This window comes from Pygocentrus nattereri, chromosome 18, assembly GCF_015220715.1.
Source record: "Pygocentrus nattereri isolate fPygNat1 chromosome 18, fPygNat1.pri, whole genome shotgun sequence".
In the NCBI taxonomy this organism is placed as follows: domain Eukaryota; kingdom Metazoa; phylum Chordata; class Actinopteri; order Characiformes; family Serrasalmidae; genus Pygocentrus; species Pygocentrus nattereri.
Genome location: NC_051228.1, coordinates 36,161,159 through 36,184,831, shown reverse-complemented (window position 1 = coordinate 36,184,831; position 23,673 = coordinate 36,161,159). Strand labels below are relative to the sequence as shown.

Genomic DNA, 23,673 nt, shown 5'->3' with positions numbered 1-23,673 from the left:
AACTGGGGTGCACTGTATGTACTAAAATAAGTACTGGATCTGATCCCGGAGGCACAGAATTTACTAAAATGAGTATTGGATCCAACCTGGGAGGTGCCAGATGCACTAAAATAACCATGCTTTAGTCATCCTTCGGACCACCGGTTATTAGGCAACAATAATCATTTTAAGCTTAACTTTAAGCCGTGGATTCACAAGAATATTAAAAAAAATGTAAAGATAAAAGGCAGTGCATTTCAGTTAAAGTAAGGCAGAGTTTGGCAGAATGTATATAGTTATGTTAATGTTTCTATTATGGGGAGATCAAAAGTTTCAAAAGCTCTAAACTGCTGATATCATACAAAGTAAGGGATGGTCTAATGAGCACAAGGGTTAAGTCCTAATGATTACTGTTAGTCCTCTCCTCTGACGGAGACCTTTCTGATCCCCATATTCCGTGGACTGGGAGCTTAAAGAGGGCGCACACGTTCTCTCGTGCGTGAAAAGAGGCTGTGATGTGAACCGCCGCTTTTTCCTGGTGTGAGCTGACCCGTCACCTGTCACTCTCTGTTACATCTCTAGGAAACTCTGTTGTCAGCCTCAAATGTCGCTGTTGAATTATTTGGCCTGTCTTTTGTGTGTTTATTCTTGGGCGAGCATTTGTGCGCACCTGGTCCGCGTCTGTCCTCTGGCACTTCGTACCTTCTGCAGAAGCTTTTTAGTTTTTAGTTTTTCAGTCTGGGACCGCCGTGCTGTGTGACCTGTGTGCCTGAGTGGTCTTTTTTTCTTTTTTTTTCCCTCCTCTGCTCATGGTGGCAGTGTAATTAGACTCCCTGAGGCAGTGCTTTCTTGGCTGAGTGCTACCAAAGTCTGTTCCGTGGCGTGGGCTATAGGCAGTGGACAAACTGTACAAAAATATTGAAGGGTTCTGGTAGGTCAAATGACCATGTGCATGGGTGGGTGAGGAGCAGTCGATATGAACTGTAGCTGTACTTACTTTTTCAGTGCATAAGAAGTGCATAAGTCTCCTACTGTGATTAGACTGCCTGTTTACTTAAACACAATAAAGTGTAAAGTTTTTTGTAATTGCACTTTATCTAAAAAGATCGAATGTAACTTGGCAACCCTGAAGGGGGCACGTCCTACATTTTTTCCTGTTTTTTCTCGCTGGGGTCCTCCTATGACATTTGTGTGGTTTTATGTCATAGTTCATTTTCCACGACCATATTCCAGTCACTCTTTGTCGCATTGTATTCTGTTACTGTGCCATTAAATCTGAGACATGTTGATAAACTCTACACTTATTATTGGCTGTTCCATGTTGTGCCAGAGATTCTCTAACGTAAGGGGAACATTGGATGGCAATCCTGTGCTGTTAGGCATTGGGGGAATGTTTAACGACCAGCTTAGACAGTTATATCAGACCTCATTAGGGCCCAAGTGGGACTTGTTTTCAGACTGGGAGTTACATGATGCAGAGCAGACCACCTTAAACTCTAGCTGTATTTCTCCTGCTGTACACACACACAGAATTGCCTTCATGCAATATTATTTTTATTAAAATCTTCTCATTATCTTATTTTCTTAGTCTTGTCGCTTATTTAATACCTAAGGAGACTAGATGGTAATAAAATGAATAGTGACAAAAACCATTTGTCATAAATGTAATATAATCACATAGTCAATATGCTACAAACACCTAATGATACTACTAATAATAGTATCTATAATAATACTAATAATGATAATAATTTAATTCCCACTTGCTCGGATATGTCCTCTTCCTTTAAGCCTTTTCATAACTTGGTTCTTGGTAGTTCTTGCCGCTGCTCTTTGGAGCACTGTCTGTTGCACATTCACACTTAAATTGATAATCGGATAGTCTGACACTGTTAGCTAATAATATCCATATTTCCATTATGTTATTATATTGAGATTTCCGTTCCACCTTAAATTGTGCAGCAGCTACACGCTAGTGCCCATACAAGAGTCTGAATGTAAGTGCTACGTCATTTATGTCATTGGTTGGTTAGTGTAGTGGGTAACACCTCTGCCTTCTACACTGTAGACTGGGGTTCAATACCCACCTGGGCAAACACCCTACACTATACCAATAAGAGTCCTTGGGCAAGACTCCTAACACCACGTATGGCGTAAATGTAAATTTAAGGTGGAGCAGGATATAAGAATAATAAACTTAAGCATCATCTATTCTCCATCTGCTGAACAAGGTACAGTCAGCCAGGGCTGCACAACTTCAGGCAGGGGCTTTTAGTTTAACCCTTAGCTAAATTATTACATACATACATACATACATACATATGGATGCAATATTTGTGCTTATATGTGTGAGTTTATTAGTTCACAGAAATTGGCCAATTGGCCAGCCCACCAGGCATTTTTCCGACTCTCCCGATTAAACACTCCAGCTTTGGACCCCGTAAGTTTTAAGCCAAGCATGTCTTATGTTTCTGTGAGTGAAGCTCTTCAAAGTTTTTTTTTTTTCCTCGTATTGGACACATAGTAGCTCAATGAAAAATGGACATAGAAAACGTTTTGAAGATTAACAGCAGGTCAGTCATTCTGTCATGTTGCAGTCTACACCCACAAAACAGCAGCTTGCTCAGGGTTCGCAGGCGTTTCCTCTGTTTACTCCCATTCATCCACTCAGACCCTCTCGTCTCTCTGCTCGCGCTCCGTTCCGCTTTCTTTTTTTGATCAAGTGCTGTCGTCTCCACCTGGGGAAGGGTCTCTGATTATGTCTCATTTGAAAAGCAGTCTAGGCTGAAACACCCCTGGTAATTGCAGCATGAACAGAAAGGGCTAAACCGCTGTAGACAAACATCACAACAACAGGATGATTTTGCAGCTTTGTGGACTTTATAGACGTGCCCATTACTGTCCCGTTAACTTTCTATTGGACTACTAATGAACTCAAAGTCTTAAAATATTCTCCCATATGTGGGTTTCCCTAAACATGCCACTTCTAGCATGTGAGTAGTTACGCCAGAGGTTTTACTGTGTTACTAAGCTCTTTGGAGGGATGGACAATAGCAGCAGTTGTGGGTTATTAGTAAAAAAAAAAAGTGTATATATTTTCTATGTATGGTTATTTAATAGGTGAACGAGGTGCAGGATAGACTAAAATAAGTACTAGCTCCAAACTGGGAGGTACCGGATCCCGGAGAGTGCTGTATGCAGCATAAATTAAGCTCTGAGCACTTTCTTAATGCCAGCTGTGTAACTATTTTCTGCTTGTATATTGATCATTCTCTTAAATTGGTTTAAAGTCAGAGTTCAAACCACATTTCAGTCTTTTAACTGACCGGATTTTAAAAAGATCCTTTTGCTTTGAATGAGCTATAGTTTAATTATGTTTATTTTATTAAAACAAGTGATTTAAGATTGTATTTTGCCTCTTTTTTAAAACTTTTTTATAAGACTGCTGTAACTTTACCAAATGATTCAGTAGTGACTGTTTCGAAAGTGAGAATTTTGCTGGTTTTGAAAAGAACTCAAAACTGCTACACAGCGCACGACGAGCAAACCCAGTTTTAAAGAACTGTACGCACATAAAATCACGTTGGTTGCAGAACGTTTGCATTTTGGAGGTGACAGTTCTTAATGTAACATCTTAATGTCTTTCGGACTTTGGGACACATTTGCTTCAGAATAAAGGCTAAAATACGGCTCCACCTTATTAAAAAACTTCGTAGTAACATGGGACAGCGTTTTTTTTCAATTCGAGTTTAATAAATCTAAATCTTCCACTTTCTTAAACTTCACTTTAAAAGTTATCAAAAAGATCTAAAAAAAAAAATATATATATAAATATAAATTTTCTTCTTCTTCTTCTTTCTATATATAATAAATCATTATTTTCCAAGTTTAAATTTAGAGGTGAGAGTTTGAGACAGTCACTTCTTAATATTTGACATAATTCAGTAGAATGATCCATATTAGACACATTTTTACATAAAGAAGAGAAAACGAAAGAATTTAACTCAGATATTGCTGAAAGTAAACTGAGTTGATGTATTTCATAACTTCCTCAGGGAATTAAATACATTTTTGAATTTGATTATTATTATTATTATTATTATTATTATTATTATTCAATACGTAATTGAATAAATTAAATGAAGATTTTTTTTTTTCCCCCATGAATCAATTTTAATATTCTCAGTCATACACGTTGCCCGATTAGGCTGCTACTGCTTACCCGAGAGTCAAGCTCAAAAGACTTTGGCTGGGTAACGTGCCGACGTGGCTTTAGCACAGACACATTTCACTCAGCACAGAATTCACCTCAGATTAAGCTCAGCCTACAGCTCACACATGCTCAGCTTCACACTTCAAGGTGTCTTGGACGTATCAGGAGTCTCTCATGTCAAGCCAACAGGTTATGTAGGTTGAAGAGAGCGTGTGTGTGCGCTAACCAGGGGTGTGGCGAAGGAGTGGAGGGGGTGGCCTGCAGCTCACACAGTCCCAGCTATAGAAGAGAGTTAGTAAATGATTATAGCTGAGTAATGTTGGATATTAAACACATCTTATCTTAGCCCAGGTCCCCTTCTTGGGAGGCAGTAGTTGGGCAAGTAATGTCATTTAAAGTAATAAATACATAAGTAGAAATAGGTGAACTTAATTAAGAATCAAAGGAACAGATGTTTTCAAATGAGAGCCAATATACAGTACTGTGTGAGAGTTTTAGGCATCTAAGCAAATTTAACCAGTTGACCTCAGCAGGGAGTTTATCACAATATACATTAGAATAAATTCGTATTCATAATTCAAATAAATAGAAAAACTATAAAAAGTAACAAGAATTTCTCGGGTCCAGATTTTTCCTGGACACCTTCACAGCCGCCACAGAGACTCGTTAATATCATCAATTACATCATGAGCTCAATTTACTGAGCACTGATTGGTCAAACCAGGAATGGGTAAATAAACACAGTAACACCCAGAAAATCTATCTATCTATCTATCTATCTATCTATCTATCTATCTATCTATCTATCTATCTATCTCTCTCTCTCTCTCTCTATATATATATATATATATATATATATATATATATAATGGAGTGGTTGGTTAGTGTAGTGGGTAACACCTACGCTGTAGACTGGGGTTCAATCCCCACCTGGGCAAGCCCCCTACACTACACCAATAAGAGTCCTTGGGCAAGACTCCTAACACCACCTTCGCCTACCTGGATAAGAGTGTCTGCCAAATGCTATAAATGTAAATATATTCATAAATTATTAATGTTCTATAAATTTTGTTTATTCTAATATTAACACTTTTCTCAGCAAATAAAGTATGCAAATAAATAGATTTTGAAAATGTGTCTTGGGTGCCTCAGACTTTCTCACAGTACTTTATGTACACATAAAAACTTTGCAGCACCCCTGTCCTTTGGCTACACACCTGGTTAGTGCACGTATGCTGTCTTCAGTCACAACCTATTGGTATGACAAGAGAAGCTCCTGACACGTCCAGGGCACCTTGGAGTGTAAACATCAACCATGAATATACAGAATATATAACATAGATATCTCATTCCAACAGTTCCAACCAAACAATCTGCTTCGTAAGTTGTAATTTTAAATAACATGTATTTGAATGTGGGCAGCCAACCAGAACATCCTTTACATGTATTGGTCTTAAAGGCACAGTAGTAGTCAAGTCAGGTCAAGGGGCTTTTATTGTCTTTCCGTCTATGTACAAGTACACAGTGGACGGAAACTACGTTCCTCCAGGAACATCTCGGTGCAACAAGGCACAAAGAGTGCAAAGTGTGAACGTGCAGACATCGTGTGCAAACAAAAAAATAAGCTAGGAACAATAAATAGGATAAATTAAACAGACATTAGACACAGTAAACAGACAGGACAGTGCAGCACAGACGCAGCACTCATTCTGGACACGAGGCAGTGAAAAACAGCCTGTTTTAATTCTAAGATGATAAACCGTGTCACGCATCCCTCCTGCCTTCATTCACACAAGGACTCCATTTCCCAGGACTCCTTGGGAGATCATGTGACTGAACTTCCTCGTTCAACCAATCAGTGCTCCTGAGTAATAAGCCCAGGCTTTAGCTCAGCCAAGCTGTGAGGTATTCTTGCTCCTGCAGAACTACCGAGCGTTTTTTTTTCGGTTGCCCTTTTGGTTTATCGGACTCTCTTCAGGATCTTTCATTCTTGTCTTTTGTCTCTGCCAGACAGTTATAAGTGCTCTGTTTCGCTTTCTTGCTGTTTTGAATTTGACCCATGCCTGTACCACGACTACGATTTCCGGCGAATTCCTTTTGTATTAAAACCTCTTCTCTTGGATTTTACCACGAGCGTCTGACTGGGTCAGTCATGTGAAAAAGATGCTGGAAAATGTTTTTTGGTACATAAACACTCACAAATGTAATAAGTGGACCTCAGGGAAACCATCATGTAGAAGAAGAATGTAGCTTCAACCTCGTCGAACGCTGGTGAAGACTCGCCAGACTGTCATTTCTTCTTTTTTTCTCTTCTGTGCTGCTAAATTGGAACCAACAAATGCTAGAGAAAAACTACGCTCAACAGTGGCTCGGCGATGCTATCCAGCCAATACACGTGCAACACTGAACACATTTGAGTTTTTTTGCCACTCCAACATAGTCACTCAACTTTGTGTACTCTGAGTGTTTATCCTCTAAATGGCTGACGTTTAGGACCACTTAGCTGGAACCAAGCCTGCACTGTGATGGGTGACACCTTTAGCCTGCTAACTATGCTAGCGTTGTCTTAGCCCAGTGGGCTACAGCTCAAAACACTATAGAACTTTGGCTTTCTGTAATCTCAACACCATTCATTCAACTTTGCTCCCTCAGGCATGAGATTTTAACATCTACATCTGTAACAGCAGAGCAGTAGGTCAGAGTTGAGCCTGCATTGCACTGTTTGCATCTGTAGCCCACTAGCCTAGCTAAAAAGGAGTGCTTCTACCAAGGAGAGAGGGTCCAGCTCATCATTCACCTAGTTAGGAGGCTACAGAACCAAACATCACAGAACAGGTTTAATTTTGGGTTTATTTTAGCTCTCTGTCAGTCCAACACCAGATGTTCTGCTTTCTCAGATGTAGGTCATTATCATCTAAATGTCAGTCATTGTAACTGTTATCCAGAATTATACAACAGTGACTTCCAGCCAAGCGAGCTGATTGGTTGAGCAGCGTTCTAACTGTGCTGTTATTTCAGCGTAACATCACCGGTTTTTCACAAACACTGTACCACTCTGCTGAGATGCTGTTGCTTAGCAACGACTCTGACAGCTGTAGGAGACGCTCAAGCCGTTTGAACGTTTTTACTTCTTACTTTGCCACAAACAGAAAACGGACACTGTTAAGGTCACATCTGACCGACAGCCGATTCGGTCCGACTCTGAAGACGAGACGACGCTAAATTCCCAGACTGTCAGTCGGTCTGTGTGGCGCTGGAGAACGAACTGCCGGCTAAGCAGCGAGTGGGCGGAGCTCGTTACTCTGACGTAGCAGCAAGCTGCTCGTTAAGGAGCTATAATTAGAAGGAAGGAACTGAACATTAAAACATATTAAACGCCACGTTCACGGCCAGTTTATTCATTTCTTACTGTATTTATTTAACTGCTGTATTAAAGCAGTAGAGCACTCGAGGAGGGAGTTATCACCAATAACGTCACGGCTGTGATGATCTATGGTGACCAAATCACAGCCATGATATGATTTCACAATAACACACGACCTCGAGTGGCTCTATTGCTTGATCGAATCTGATCCGTGTGAGTAGAGCCTGTTGCATACGTCCTAGTTAGCTGTGCTGTTTAACATCTACCAGCTGTTGCTAAGTTGAGGGTTTGTCATTTGTTGAACGGTGGGGTATAAAACATGTACTGCTTTTATTTATTTGGCGATTGTGTAAGCAAACGTATTTGATTGTTTTCAGTTTTGAAATTATGCAGAATAAGGTGGCACAACACTGATATACACTTATACACTACACCACTAATTAGCGAACAGGTGCGTCATTAGGTCATCACACCAAATGTATTGCTGAGTCCAGGTAATCATGTCGAGAAGCCAGAGGAAAGTATCTAACACACTCCCTCTCGTGTGTGTGCCTAAATATCACATAACAATTATATCACAATTGAATGAGGGTACATTACATTACACTGGAAATTGAAAGGAGGGGAATGACAGTTTTCCAAAGGGGGATGGCATTCCCTTGCATTACTCAAACCGAGCCCTGGCTATAGGGGAGGGGGCGGTTGTCCGATCGACCGCACAGCGCAGCACAGCCCTGAACTGGGTCACTCTGTCAGCAGCTCACCGCCCCAGCAGTGGGCATATTTACCCGTGGTAAAGCAGCGCAGCGTCTAAAGGCCCTAATCACAGAACAGCAGAGGCAGCACTTCGGTCAGGAACGATTAGATGTTCTACGCTGAAGACCTGAAGGTCGTCCAGTCCCTGAGAGTGGCGCCGTGGTGCTCAAGCCCTGCGGCGAGATGCTCTCCGGTCCAGCTGATCTCCTCCAAACTTAGAGGCGTAACAGGCTCCGCCGCGTGCAATCCGTCAGTTTGGATTGGAGACCACCCGTTCACAAATCTGTCCATTCAGCACCATTCAGCAGCAGGCATGTCCCTGGCGCAGTATCACCCCTTCGCAGCGAAAAAAGGAACAGAAGGCCTTTGCAAATCAAACTGATTTATTACGTGCAGATTTCTGTGTGTGGCCCATTATCTTGAATTCAATCATTTATGAGATCTTTATTTATTTATTTCTTTTAAGGGACATTTGCTCACTGCGTTCGTGCTTCGCAGGAAATGATGCGGCCGTGTGAGAGCGCTGGTCTGATGTTAAGAGCTACAAAGTGAGCAATTTTCTTTCCATTGCTGGAGGTTGTTTTCAGCGGCCCATGTGGTTGGGTAAATTTCCCTAGAGAAAGTGCTGGAAGAAATTTCGCTTTTTAAGACGGACCAGCGCGGAGCTGGTAATGAAACACAAGGCTTTAGTGGCTTTTGTTACAAAGACTGTGTTTCGGAAAATGTTCGCGCTCCTCTCCCCAAAATCCAGAGTGTATTAGAGTGCCAGAAAGTGTGATTTATTGTGGGAATTTATTCTTTTGACATGCTAACAGATCGGGAAGCAGGAACGGATAGATTGAATTATGAACACTTGAATGTGAAGCTCTCCATTGTTGCTCCCAGCTGATTACAGACTGACAGAAATGCAAATCAAAGGTTTAGTTTACTCTGTACACAACTCTGTGTAACAACTGCCATACCTAAATAATAAACCCTGCGAGTCTGTCAGCCCTCCGAACGCAATGTTTCTCACTTCCACACTGTATTCCTGAAGAGCGTCTCCTGTCAGCCTGTGATTAAGAGTAGAGGCTCCTCAGAAGCTTCTACCCTTTAACTGTATGTACATTTGATAAATAAAGCAATGCTTACTTGCAAACTAATGACATTCACAAAGCTCTGAATGTAATTTTCCATTGATGGGAATTTGGTTGGAGGAATAGCTTGGCATGTCACCATTGAGCACGACCTGTTTTACATAATGCTAGTTCTACAGGTTTGAACCATGCTTGTAGTATGAGAAGAGATTCTATGACTGAAGGAGAGGAGAGAACTCTGAGAACCTGGGCTGAAGTTCTAACCCACTTTGATGACCTGAGTTTGGACTGAGAGAAAGGACTGAGGAACAGGGAGGAGATGGGGTGGTGGTGGGGTGTGAAAGCCTCATCATAAGATCTAAGAACGGAGGAGGAGCTTCAGGCGTGGTCTTCGTCTCAGACTTCGGTTATGCCTTTTTTTTTCAATGTTACTCTCTTTAAACCAAACATATTTTTGGACAAATCCTAAAACACAGATTCAGATATGGTGAAGTGTTTTTCAGTTACCATACTGGACCGTAGATCATACCTTGTTCCCAATACCTCCTCAGTCAAGTTGAATGACATTGGCGTTACTATGATCTTAAAGTCCCCAGTGCAAAAAAACGAATGCCCCAAATATGAAAATGAGTTTCACAGAATCCAAAATAAATGACAGTGCAATTTGCTTATTTACTCACTGGTTTTATGTCTCATAAGTTGATGCTCTGAAGGCAGACCATTCCACCCTCTAGCCTCCAACATTGACCAGAATGTTTATTTTAGACTACCTGCTCAATGCTTTAAAATGCTGAATAATAAATGAACGTGTCAGGCTGTAAATGAACCGTTTGAAAACAGATGACCATAGATGAGCTATATAAGGAACAAGAGGAAGATGAATAGGTTTTAGGGCTGTCTGTCTGGTGTTGAGGGCTACCTGGGGAGATATGTACAAAGAAATTGTACCTTTCTGTGAGTAATGGGTGTACAATTGTGTCAGTATCTACAGGTTCCCATTATAGATTTTAGGGGGGCTCAATTGCTGCAGGCCTCCACGTGCCATGGAGTTTTTCTGAGCTATCTGTCCTTGACGCTCAATAGTTTATTGGAATTGTGGGAGAGCGAGGTTAAATGTCATAATGCCCGCTGGTCACTAATGAGAAGATGTTTTGGAGGTGGGCATTATTTCTTGATGGAAAAACAACTCATTTCAGGTGAAAGTCCTCCAGCGTCTCTCTTGGTAAACCAGTCTTTTAATAGAACGTCATTAATTAGCGACGCTGACGTCTATTAAAATGATCATAAGCACAAAACACTGAAGGTAAACAGTTTCCATCAGGGAGAACCGAGTGGCTCTGAAATCACTTTTTACACACAAGCAAAGTTTCAGTTTCAGATTTATTTACAACGTAGTTCCAAGTTTAAGTTGAATAAAAACTGGCTTTAAACTCAGGATCACAGATGAGCTCCTTTACTATGTTGATCTGTAGGCGTCTGTTCATAAACATAAACCAGCCCAAACTAATTTACTATAAAATGAAATGGTGTTTGTAGAAATTCAGAAAAAAGCCGCGTCAGTCTCGACTGCATATGTGGGCATATTTCTATATTGAGCTCTATTTACACAAAGTTAGGTTAGTTCATCATTTATGTTGAACAGACTCTCCCAAAGTTTTACGCTGCTGCGCTGACGTTGAACCGCGTGCTGCACTGGGTCGGTATGACCAACAGGTCAAAACCAGCTCTAAACAAAGTGACCGCTGGGCCCTGATTGGTGCTCTGGCTTTGCGCTTCTTTCGTTTTGACATGTTCTGCTTCTTTCCTGATAGGAGTCATTTACACCACCACTGTTCTGGACCGTGAGAAGCAGGACGCCTACTGGCTAACTGTGTTCGCCACAGACCGAGGAGTGGTGCCTCTCTCGGCCTCTGTTGAAGTGTTTGTCCAGGTAGAAGATGTCAACGACAATGCCCCGTTGACCGCTGACCCTGTCTATCACCCCTTCATAATGGAGAACTCGCCCAAAGATGTTTCTGTGGTCCGCGTCCAGGCGCAGGACCCTGACGTCACTTCCTCTGCCAACCGCCTCACTTACCGCATCACGGCTGGAAACCCACAGAACTTCTTCACCATCAATTCCAAAACAGGTGAGCGTGAGTTGTAATGATGGCCTCGGCTAGTTTGGTGTCTTTTTGACCATTTGTGTACCTGAAGCTCCAGTTCAGACAACACAGCCTCAACACACCAGGGCAGCGTTCCACAAAGCAGGATTTCTTTGTAAACTGGACAGCTTAAGCCAGAAGTGAGAACTGTCCAACAGCAATATCTCTCTTAAAAATGAAGGTGTCAAAAGGGTTGGAGCAAAGCCATAACAGAAACACTTGAGCCCCTAAAGAAATTTTAATGGATGGTCCTTTGAAGAGTCTTGTTTTAAAGTGAGAAATGGGAAAAGCCTTTTTAAAGTGTAATGACGTTGTATTATCAGGGTTCTGTACCAATTAGTGCTGGTTTCCCACACCCAGGTTAAGCCTGACACACCACAGATATTCAGGAGAGGCCCTTAAAGACTTAACTAGAAGTTATACATCCAAGCCAAGAACCCCAGTTCTTCCACTCTTAATGGGCTTAAGTTAACTAGCTAACGGAGAAATCCTGCTTTGTAAAATACGTTAACCTCTTATCCTCCAGGGTATATTTTGGTTTGTCCATCTGAATTTATGTGACCAAATCATAAGGCAAATTATTCAGTAACTGCATGAAATCATTTTTTTATTTTATTTATGTTTCTATTTATTTATTTTTTTGTAGAAGTGCCTCTCAAATGAACAGAACATGTGTTTTATGATCACATTTATTGCTCTATGCTTACAATTTACTGCCGAAAGCCAAAAATCTCCGGCGCTCTTTGTGTTGTTTTCTAAAAGTGATGTTTCCAGAGCAGATCACTGAAGAGACGCCGTCTGTTTATAGTTTAGAGCCCAGATTTGGGGACAAACGGGTCGACTTTCAGTAGAAAAACAAAGTTCAGGGTTTAAAGTGACATCACCGTCTATTAGACTGGAGAGAAGAGCTACAGCCTCACACGACGCCCAGCTTCTGAATGGAGCTTATGGAATATGAACGTTATGAAGAATAAGACGAAGTGCATTTTGGAACCACCGGTGATTCCAAGGACTTTAAGAGGCTACGTGTATATTAAAGTTCATGTGGGCGTTGCAGTAGTGTTGTTTTTGTTTAAAAACCTTTTGCTCCAGCACCTACATCTCTTCAGCCTACCTCAGCAGTGTCTGATGAGGGCTTCAGGCAATGCTGCAGATGTAGTCAGTATGCTTAAAACATTTTAAAATGTCTGAATTTTGGAAGCAAGCCACCACTACCAGGCATGGAAACCTACCTCATTAACTCCATCCCTCACTGGCTCTAAAACTATGTCCTTTCTGTAAAATGTGAATGCTCACAGGGGGAAACGGGTCCACCTGCGTTCTCAGGTTCACAACTGAGCGAAAATCTGTTAAAATTTCCATTTTCAAACTTTAGGAAAGGTTAATGTGGTAACACAGGAAAAACTCTTTGAATAAGAATAAGGATGAGGATGGAGATGGGAATAAAGATAAGCATGAGGATAGGGATGAGAATGGGGATGGGGTAAAGATAAGGATGGGGATGGGGATTAGGCTAGATGAGGATGGGGATGGAGATGGGATGAGGAAGGGGTTGGGAATAAAGATAAGGATGGGGATAAGGATGAGGATGGGGATAAAGATGACGATGAGGATAGGTATGAGGATTGGGATGGGAATAAGGATAAGGATGAGGATGGGAATAAGGATGGGGATGGGGATTAGGCTAGATGAGGATGGGGATGGAGATGGGATGAGAAATGGGTTGGGAATAAAGATAAAGATAGGGATAAAGATGAGGATGGGGACAAGGATGAGGATGAGGATAGGGATGAGGATTGGGATGGGAATAAAGATGAGGATGAGGATGAAGATGGGGATGAGGATGAGAATGGGGATTGGGATAAGGATGAGGATGGGGATCAGCATGAGGATGGGGATAAGGATTAGAATGGAAATAAGGATAAGGATGGGGATGTGGATGGGGATAAGCATAAGGATGAGGATGGGGATGGGGATGAGGATGGGGATGAGAACGAGGAAGCGGATGGGGATGAAGATGGGGATGAAGACGAGGATGCAGATGGGGATAAGGATTAAGATAAAGATGAGGATGGGGATGGGGATAAAGGTAAGGATGGGGAACAATACACCAGGCCCCCAGCTTTGGCCTTCCAAAGTGTATCACCGGAAGTGAGCTGCTTGGGCACAAGAGGACCATTTGAGAGAAGCTCTCCTTTCACTTCCATTCATTTCGGGCTGATTTCAGTCCAATAATAAAGGCACACATGAGCTGTTGTAGATCACTTTTACATCCTATTCTAGAGAGACTGGGCTGTCTCTCATTGATTCACAGCCCAATCATCACTTTATAGCATCAAAATAAATGTTTATCCATGGTTATATAGGGATTTCTCAATAATATAAAAATATAAAGTTCAGTATGTAACAATAATAATAATAATCAGAAGAAGAAGACGAAGATGAAGAATAGTTGTAATTCTCTAATTCTACAGTATATACAGAAACGACTACTGATGGAGTAGTAACTAAAATTCATAATGTGGTGAAAGCATACTTGTTGTATGCGGAATGGTTGGGATGATTTATGTTCCCTTCAACACTTTCACAAAAATTTACTGGCCAGTGATCATTTACTCCCCAACACTTTGGTTATTTGCACCACAAGGTTTAGATTTGCATCATTAAGGTTTCTGTGCAGTCTCACACTATCCACCGCATGAGAAGCCAATATTTAGACGTCCAAGTCAAATCAAATCAAATCAAATCAAATTTATTTGTATAGCGCTTTTTACAACGGATGTTGTCACAAAGCAGCTTTACAGGATTTCAGAAAAGACAAAGTTTCCACAGGACTGAAAGAATGTGTACAGAATGTTCAGAAACCCCCCAGTGGGCAAGCCAGGGGCAACAGTGGCAAGGAAAAACTCCCTCAGAACTGAGGAAGAAACCTTGGGAGGAACCAGGCTCACCAGGGGGGACCCATCCTCCTCTGGTCAAACTACCTACAAGTGATTATACTACTAATATTAACAGCAGTAATATTGATATTAGGAATATCTAGGAGTCTATGAGAACATCAGGGTAGGGTGGGCAGCTCATCCAAGGTGGATGGTGGTAGGCGTGGGCAGCTGGTCTGAAGTGGGTAGCAGGGGGGCTCGGCAGTCAGTCGTCCTTCAGTGTCCAGCCGGACATGTGGGCAGTTGTATACTCGGAAAAAAAGCAGGTAAATGGGATTAGTTTTGTTCTATCCGTTTGTATATAAACAGGGAATGTAAACATTTACAGAGTGTGGCTAACGACTCCGGCAGATCTGACTATGACAGCTTAACTAACAGGAGAGAACCAGAAGGACACACAGACACGGCAGCACTCTGAAACAGTTCGGCATCCCTCCACTCCACCGTCCACAAACTTGAGTGACCGCGTGCGAGCAGCGGGACGACAGCACCAGCGTCTCAGTTTACTATAATTCCCTGTGTCCATGGACCCCTGGATCTGCTGCCTTTATCTAGGGGGGAACATTAGCTACCAAAAGCTGAACTGAACAAGTGAGTTTTCAGCCTAGTCTTAAAGATTGAGACTGTGAAGGAGTGAAGGAAAACTCCAAACCGTCCTCAGTCCATACGGCAGTGCATGGTAAGACAATGGCTGTCTGTCACCCTTTAAACCATTAGCCTCGAGTTTGAGTGGCTGCTCCTCCTGGGGACTTTCCAACACGTAAGGTACAAAGCAGGGTTCATAGTCAGGTCCACAGGCAAGCCATCATGAACCTTTATCTCGACTCTGACTTTTAGTCAGAAATCCTCAGAAACTCCCATTTTCAGTGCTGCGAGACCTCCTTATTAGCTGAAAGTGCATTTTGTTGTTGAATATTTTCTCACCAGGGTGGTCTTTATCTATTCCCATGAGCTGGCTATGAGTCCCCAGTTGAACGATGCCCTCAGGCTGTGGGTGAAGGCTGAGTGCTTCGTCCTCTTGGACTCTTGAGCACTCGGGATGACCTGACGATCAGTCAGTTTGACAGCTGCACCACTCAGCAGCCACAGGATTACCAGTAGAAAGAATTAAAAGACATTTAAATAATCAGTAATAGTAAAACAATTAGGCCCACATTTATTTCAGCACCGGTTACGTTCTTTATCTGAGCAGAGTCGGCGCTCTCTGTTTGAACACCAACAACTTTTCATTCTTTCCTGGACACAGCAGCAACGTTGTGGCTTCAGAGCAGCAGAATGGCCAGTTATCAGGCGATCAAGCCCTGAATGGCTGGGAGTCTGAGTGGAGGAAGCGGTCAGCTTTTACCCCCCCCAGCCCCAGCCTTGAGTTTCATGCAAAGGTGGAGTCCTTGCCAGTGGGCAGCAGTTAACAGAGAAGGGAAAACGTAGTAAGAATCCAACAGAAAAAGCAATAACTTACAAGGAGACAACCACACTGTTCAATCAATACTTAGTATCTCCCAGCTGATAACAGACAGAGCCAAAGTTAACCCCTTCCCTAGCCATGGGCCCACCAGTGGGCCAAAACCTTTATTACACACTTCTCTAGCCTAAGAAGAGCTCTCACAATTTGCACTGAAGTCCTTTTGATTAATGAACAATGAGCCTTTGTATACAATAAGCCTGGAATGTAAAGATATGTAAAGATCCTATACACATAGCAAGAATCCTACACCAAATATACTGTAGATCAAAACCAAAAAACATTTATTTTTCAGCACGAACAGGTCATGATAAATACAGCAATAAAAATGGTCCAAAGTGATTTGGAATAAAATCGTATTATTCTGTAATTATATTAACGTACAGTGGCAAAGCGTGTGTATTAGAGCGAGGCCTCTAAAAGGCTGTTCTAAAATAAATGCAGACATTTTAGACCTTATAAAAGACATTCCATGTTTTATTTGACGCTTTTAACACAAATGAACATGTATTTTACGTCACAGCAGTTTTACAGCGACTCCTTCAGTAAACAGTCCTAACCCTACAGTCCCTGTTCTACATTTCTTACATTTACATTTACATTTATGGCATTTGGCTGACGCTCTTATCCAGAGCGACTTACAATTTGATCATTTTACACAGGGAGGCCAAGGTGGTGTTAGGAGTCTTGCCCAAGGACTCTTATTGGTATAGTGTAGGGTGTTTACCCAGGTGGGGATTGAACCCCAGTCTGCAGCGTAGAAGGCAGAGGTGTTAACCACTACACTAACCAACCACATTCAGTTGCCACCCCTCACATCCGCAGACAGTGATTTATAGAACTTCTTGAAGGTCTAGTGTGATGATTTTCTCAGAAAAACGTTTCCCACACCCTCCCCTCCAACAATCTCTGGGACAACGGCAAAAAAAATAAAAAAGGGAGTCTAGTTCAAATGAATGGGCGGTTTTAACCCTTGTGTGGTGTTGATGTGTTTGTTACTCAGTGGTCTGGTGGTCCCACCGCATTGTTTTTAAATCAATACAGCCAAAACAATTTATGTAAAAACATAGAATATCACAAGTGTCCAGCGTAGGGTTGTCCTTTAGCAGCTGTAGCCAGTCAGCAGCCTGTCCATGTTGTCCACCTTCTCTCACACACACACACACACACACACACACACACACACACACACACACACACACACACACACACCAATGAAGTTGGGACATTGTGAAAAACATAAATAAAAACAGAATACGATGATTTGCAAGTCCTTTTCAACCGATATTCAATTGAATACACTACAAAGACGAGATATTTAATGTTCAAACGGATAAACTTTTATTTCATCCAAAATGAGTGAATATTTGCAAAAAACAATAAAGTTTATTCATTTGAACATTAAATATCTTGTCTTTGTGTGTGTATATATATATATATATATATATATATATATATATACACACACACACAAACACATGCACACACACACACTAGCAGCAGGCCATGTAGGAGGAGAACAGAGTGAAGGACACAACACCTCCACACTTTCATTCAGGTGAACAGAGTGGACACTGAAAATGGGTTATTTTATATGTTCATGTTTATTTGTTTATTAATTTTCAGTAGAAAAACATGATTATAAGGGTTTAAAATGACATCACCATCTAGTTACAGCCTCATACGACGCCCACCTTCTGAATGTAGCTTATGAAATATGAAAGTTATGAAGAATTTGACTAAGTGCGTTTTGGACTCAAGGAGCTGAAGAGGCTTCCCAAAAATAAAGAAAAAACGACAGATTATTTATATTTTCCCAAAAATCAAGCCCTGAGTGAGAACGCGCTTTTGAGAAATGTGAAGTTGTGTTACGACAGTAAAGAACTACTGTTTGGCTGATATTCATCACTCGTGAGCGCATCACTTCCTCAGGTAGTTGGAGGTGGCCAGTGTCGGCTGCGTAGGGGATTTGCACTAACAGCTATTGATCCACACGTTTCTGTGCGCCTTCGCCAGCTGACTAGTAATCGCCTTCTGCGTCAGGACATTGTCTGATCATCTATTAACTGCCACTCACATTAACACCCACATCGCATGGAAGCCAGTACGTTACTCCATGTCCCTCCATGCAGCTGAAACCTGTCTTGCGCCTCTGATTGCGCCCACTCTTCACCGCATATGTCGTAAGCCATGGGTGATCAGACAAGTGTGGCTTAATGAAATAATTTAAATGGTTGCTTCCGCTGCAGGAGCTTGTGAGAGTAAGCAAAAGCTCTGGGCTACACTGTCAGATCACATACTTCTGCTGCCTCGCTGAGATTTTTCACCTAATATTTCTGTGACACATTCTGAAATACAGCGTGACGCGAGTGCTGTACGTGTGTTTAGGGTAATACAAGGCAGCACATTGACTGTGAAACCCTATGTTAAATGCCTTGGGCTTTGTTTTCATGTTCCACTTATAGTTTACCCCGAGGCAGATTTCTGCATCATGTCAAACCTTTTTTTTTGATGTGACTATATGCTCATTTTAGGGGAGCTCTATGCTTAACCTTGTAATGCACGATGTTGCCTCAGGGCAACGAACACTTTCCTCACTTTATAATAACGTAATACGTGTTTACGGACACTGACAGGGTTAACAATAAAGGTTTAAATGGATTTAGCCAGTCACAAGCCAGGCCTCACCATTTCAGGGAACATAGCTCTATATCATTTCGTCCCTCTTATTGAACAATGTTGCCTCAAGGCAACATCCCCCGAAAGGCAACATACCCCTGCGCACATTATCATTTGAAAAAGTGATTTGAATTCAATAATCAGGTCAGTTTTCTGCAAGAAAAGTGAATTGGATGTATATTTTTAAATTGCTCTCATTCACTCTCAGAAAAAACAGGTACGACACTGCCACTGGGGTGGAACCCTCAGGGGTGCATCTCAGCCCCTTTAGTTCGCCTCCAGGCTTTTATTGTAATGTTCTGTTTTAAAACATTAGTTTATAAAAAGATACAAATATCGGTAACACTTTATTTGAAGGCTACCTACATAAGGGCTTTATGACGCATTCATAAGCGCTGAATAATGTGTTTATGAAGCACTACTTGAACATTTATTAAGTGCTTATGTCGGTTCTCGCAACCTGACATAAGATGTTTTATGAAATAAATGACATTGTATTGACATAATATGAATAAACGTTGAACACATTTACAGCACTAAACATATTTAAACCCTGTACATAATTGCATCAATCATCTTATCCATGCCATGGAGGGAAGAGGGGGTGGTTTCCAGGCATATTTCACCTGATATTAATACAGTCGTCTTAAGAATGCTGACATAAATAGTTATGTACAGTGTTTTAAATGTTTAGTGCTGTAAATATGTTCAGTGTTTATTCATATTATGTCAGGTGGCGAGAACCGACATAAGCACTTAATAAATGTTCAAGTAGTGCTTCATAAGCGCATTATTCAGTGCTTATGAATGCGTCATGAAGCCCTTATGTAGGTAGCCTTCAAATAAAGTGTTACCCAAATATCTACTTTTCCACTAGGAAAAACACCGTGGAACCTTAAAACCGCTGTTGCACCTTTGAGGGGACATTTACATTGTTTGTACCTTGATGAACAAATCATGTACCTTTATTTCCAACAGTGTAAAGCGTGCAGTAGAGGGTTAAAGCCATCGAAGAACAAAATAGCTTTTCCAGAAGCCAGCAGAGTGAAGAAATGAAGAGGAATAAATAAAGAAATAAAGAATAAATAACTAATAAGGGAAAATCAAGCACTGGATGGCAACTACTCGTGCTTTTGTAGTCTACTCCAAACACCGCTTTGAAATATTAATGGGGTGAAATTTTTGCAATTATCTTTGATCAGTCTCTTTGCTTTTGCAGATTTGTCTGGAACTGAGCCTCACCGTTTAAATAAATCACAGCATTGTGGTTAGAGGGAGGACTTGGAGGTAGGGGGTGTGATGTAAGTGCATGATGACTTTTACTAGCAGTGAAGGTGATAATAAATAAGAGACACAAACAACAATAACTGACACGATACGCTGAACTGATACAAACAACATTGCCAGGAGCGCAGTATGAGGCTCGACGCGCAAGCAGAAGCCTTGAGAGAAATGGCTTTTTTTTAAAAGTGGAGAGATATTACTGTCAATTTGCTGTACTGTTCAAATTACTAAGTGTTTAATGATTTATGAATAATACAGAAATAAGGAGTGTGTGGAAATGTGGCTACATCTGTGTGGACATGCTTACTCACACCCTGCACTCTTGGATAGATAGATAGATAGATAGATAGATAGATAGATAGATAGATAGATAGATAGATAGATAGATAGATAGATAGATAGATAGATAGATAGATAGATAGATAGATAGATAGATAGATAGATAGATAGATAGATAGATAGATAGATAGATAGATAGAAGTTTCAGATTTATTTACAACTTAGTTCCAAGTTTAAGTTGAATAAAAACTGGCTTTAAACTCAGGATCACAGATGAGCTCCTTTACTATGTTGATCTGTAGGCGTCTGTTCATAAACATAAACCAGCCCAAACTCATTTACTATAAAATGAAATGGTGTTTGTAGAAATTCAGAAAAAAGCCGCGTCAGTCTCGACTGCATATGTGGACATATTTCTATATTGAGCTCTATTTACACAAAGTTAGGTTAGTTCATCATTTATGTTGAACAGACTCTCCCAAAGTTTTACGCTGCTGCGCTGACGTTGAACCGCGTGCTGCACTGGGTCGGTATGACCAACAGGTCAAAACCAGCTCTAAACAAAGTGACCGCTGGGCCCTGATTGGTGCTCTGGCTTTGCGCTTCTTTCGTTTCGACATGTTACGTTTTTATACACACAGAAACCAAAAGGAACGACAGATTTCTCAAAATGTAGGAGGAAAAAGTCGGATATTAGACTCTGAAATGTAGTGGAGTGAAAGGAAAAAGTCCAGAACGGAGAAACTTCAGTACAGATACACCAAAAATACTCAAAACATCTTTTGCATATTTAAAGTTTTCTTTGCATTGCAACAGTGTTCTTCAGATCGTTGAAGATTGTGCTGTAGATTGTGTTTTTAGAGTTTTTAGAATGGCATCTGCTTATCACAATTATTGAGGAGGAGTCTTAAAAGGAGAATCTGTTAAATTGTCACACTGGCCTTGGTATAGTAAGCTATGCCATATGCTATTTAAATAAGCCAAAGTATCTGTACTGGAAATCGGTTCAGTTTATAATGAGACTAGCTGCTGAACTCAGTGAACCTAATCATTCTCTAGCAGTTACTTGTACACCACACTGCTTCATTTTCATATCAAAATCAAAAAAAAAAAAAAGTTCTCCTGAGAGACCAAGCCCCTCGACTCCCCCGCTCCAGGGATTTAGCTCGAAAAGTTTGCCTGTCTGAATATGGTAGCTTAAACCACAGCTTCATGACTGGATGGTCACCATGTCTGCGGCTGAATGTGAAACACACTGAACAATATGGGATGAGTTATGTCAGTAGAGATCCATGCTTAAGAAATGTTTTTATGATTAGGTAATATGAGATAATTGTGGAGCTCTTTGAATCTGAAGGCATTTATTCGGCCTCTGAACAGAAACGGCGGAAACCACATAAAAAAAAAAATCTTAGACTCGCCACTTCTAGTAATTACACTGTGAATTTCGGCAGTTTTGCATCTCCGCTACACTAAAGAGTGGCTTTAATGCAGGGAGGCACGATGACATTGTAATCATAAAAGTATCCCAAGCCATTTCCCTAATAAAAGATAACAGCGATGTTTATATTTGACTGATATTTCAGACTGAAATTTGATGTCTGTCTTGTCCTTCACAGAAACAGATTATTTAGGTCATGCTGAGCTGCTGCACAGATGAAATTCAAACCCACCTCACTTACAAACACAGATGTGGCATTGAGTGGAGGTTTAGGGTCTTTTGACAGAATTTCGCTGCGTGTTTCGATGAATTAATATTGAATTATTGAATTACACCATGCTTTTGGTATTGCAGATGATGACCATGACTTCTGAGGCTAAAGCTTAGGAAAGACACATAGGAATAGCTCTATATAGGGACTGTATATAGGCTGTGATTATCTGGGTAGCAGACACAGGTGATGGAGAGGTAGAGTGGGGATGGAGCAGCTGGGGGTGTGCACATAACAGTGGTGTTGCTTCATTTAAGCCTTATAGTGTAATGGGAAATGCTTTACAGTACATTTCCTCCTGATGCTGGAACGTCCATATATATTTATGCTTTTGGGTTCCGTGTGGGTCGCAGATCAGTGAGATGTTAATATATCTGTCCATATAGATTTATGCTTTTGGATTGTGTGTGGGTCGCAGATCAGTGAGACATTAATATATGCAGTTATTGCCTAATATAACACACTCATTTCAGTGCATGTGGATTATGTGGTACATGGTTTTGATTGCTAGCTTTTAATGCTGGAGTCATCATTTTAATTCCGTCAACACGTTACGAATTACTGCTTCATGCATTTCGGGCGATGACTGCTACTTTCACTCACACTCTAACTTTGCTTACACTTTCTCTCTCTCTCTCTCTCTCTCTCTCTCTCTCTCTCTCTCTCTCTCTCTTTCTCTGTCTCTCTCTCTCTCTCTCTCTTTCTCTCTCTCTCTCTCTCTCTCTTTCTCTGTCTCTCTCTCTCTCTCTCTCTCTCTCTCTTTCTCTCTCTCTCTCTCTCTTTCTCTGTCTCTCTCTCTCTCTCTCTCTCTCTCTCTCTTTCTCTCTCTCTCTCTCTCTCTCTGTCTCTCTCTCTCTCTCTCTCTCTTTCTCTCTGTCTCTCTCTCTCTCTCTCTCTCTTTCTTTCTCTCTGTCTCTCTCTCTCTCTCTTTTTCTCTCTCTCTCTCCCTTTCTGTCTCTCCTTCTTTTTCTCTCTCTCTCTGTTTTTCTCTCTCCCTCTCTGTCTCTCTCTCTGTCTCTCTCTCTCTTTCTTTCTCTCTGTCTCTCTCTCTCTCTTTTTTTCTCTCTCTCTCTCCCTTTCTCTCTCTCCTTCTTTTTCTCTCTCTCTCTGTTTTTCTCTCTCTCTCTGTCTCTCCCTCTTTTTCTCTCTCTCTCCCTCTCTGTCTCTCTCTCTCTCTTTTTCTCTCTCTCTCTCTTTCTCTCTCTCTCTTTTTCTCTCTCTCTCTCTGTCTCTCCCTCTTTTTCTCTCTCTCTCCCTCTCTGTCTCTCTCTCTCTCTTTTTCTCTCTCTCTCTCTTTCTCTCTCTCTCTTTTTCTCTCTCTCTCTCCCCCTCTTTCTCTCTCTCTCTCTCTCTCTTTGTGCACGTGTGTCGTGGCGATAGTTCGCAGCTGTTCTAATTTGTTTAATTGAGTCTCTCTGGATCAGGGTGTCACACGTAAGGGAATTGTCGGCAATTCAGCTGCGCTCTTCCGCTCTTTGTTGCCACGGTAACGGGATGGGGCGACACAGCGGTCCAGGAAAGGTTTGAGATGGGGGGGGGGGGTATAATCCCATCGCCGAGCCGTCACACTCACGCAGTGTAACAACGACAGAGGCATGTGCGGTCCAGGAAAAGGCGCATGAAAAGGGTTTAAGCACAGGCCAGACATAGCAACCCTTATTGTTATTGTAAGAAATTACTGTCAGGCTTTTAAACAATCCTCTGAAACTAGGACAAAAAGTGCACTTCCACTCAGTGGAAACATTCCTTTTGGATGTTTTCTCCTAACAAACACAAACTCATTTCA

The 23,673-nt window shown here is 41.4% G+C and overlaps 1 protein-coding gene across 1 annotated transcript in view; it reads left to right on the top strand.

Annotated features, from left to right (window-relative positions):
- LOC108423819 (protocadherin Fat 3) overlaps positions 1–23,673 on the top strand; it is a 131,865-nt gene that overhangs the window by 13,368 nt on the left and 94,824 nt on the right. Inside the window, exon 3 of the mRNA XM_017691409.2 lies at positions 11,200–11,517. Coding sequence (XP_017546898.2) covers positions 11,200–11,517 — 318 coding nt within the window. The remainder of the gene's footprint in view (positions 1–11,199; positions 11,518–23,673) is intronic.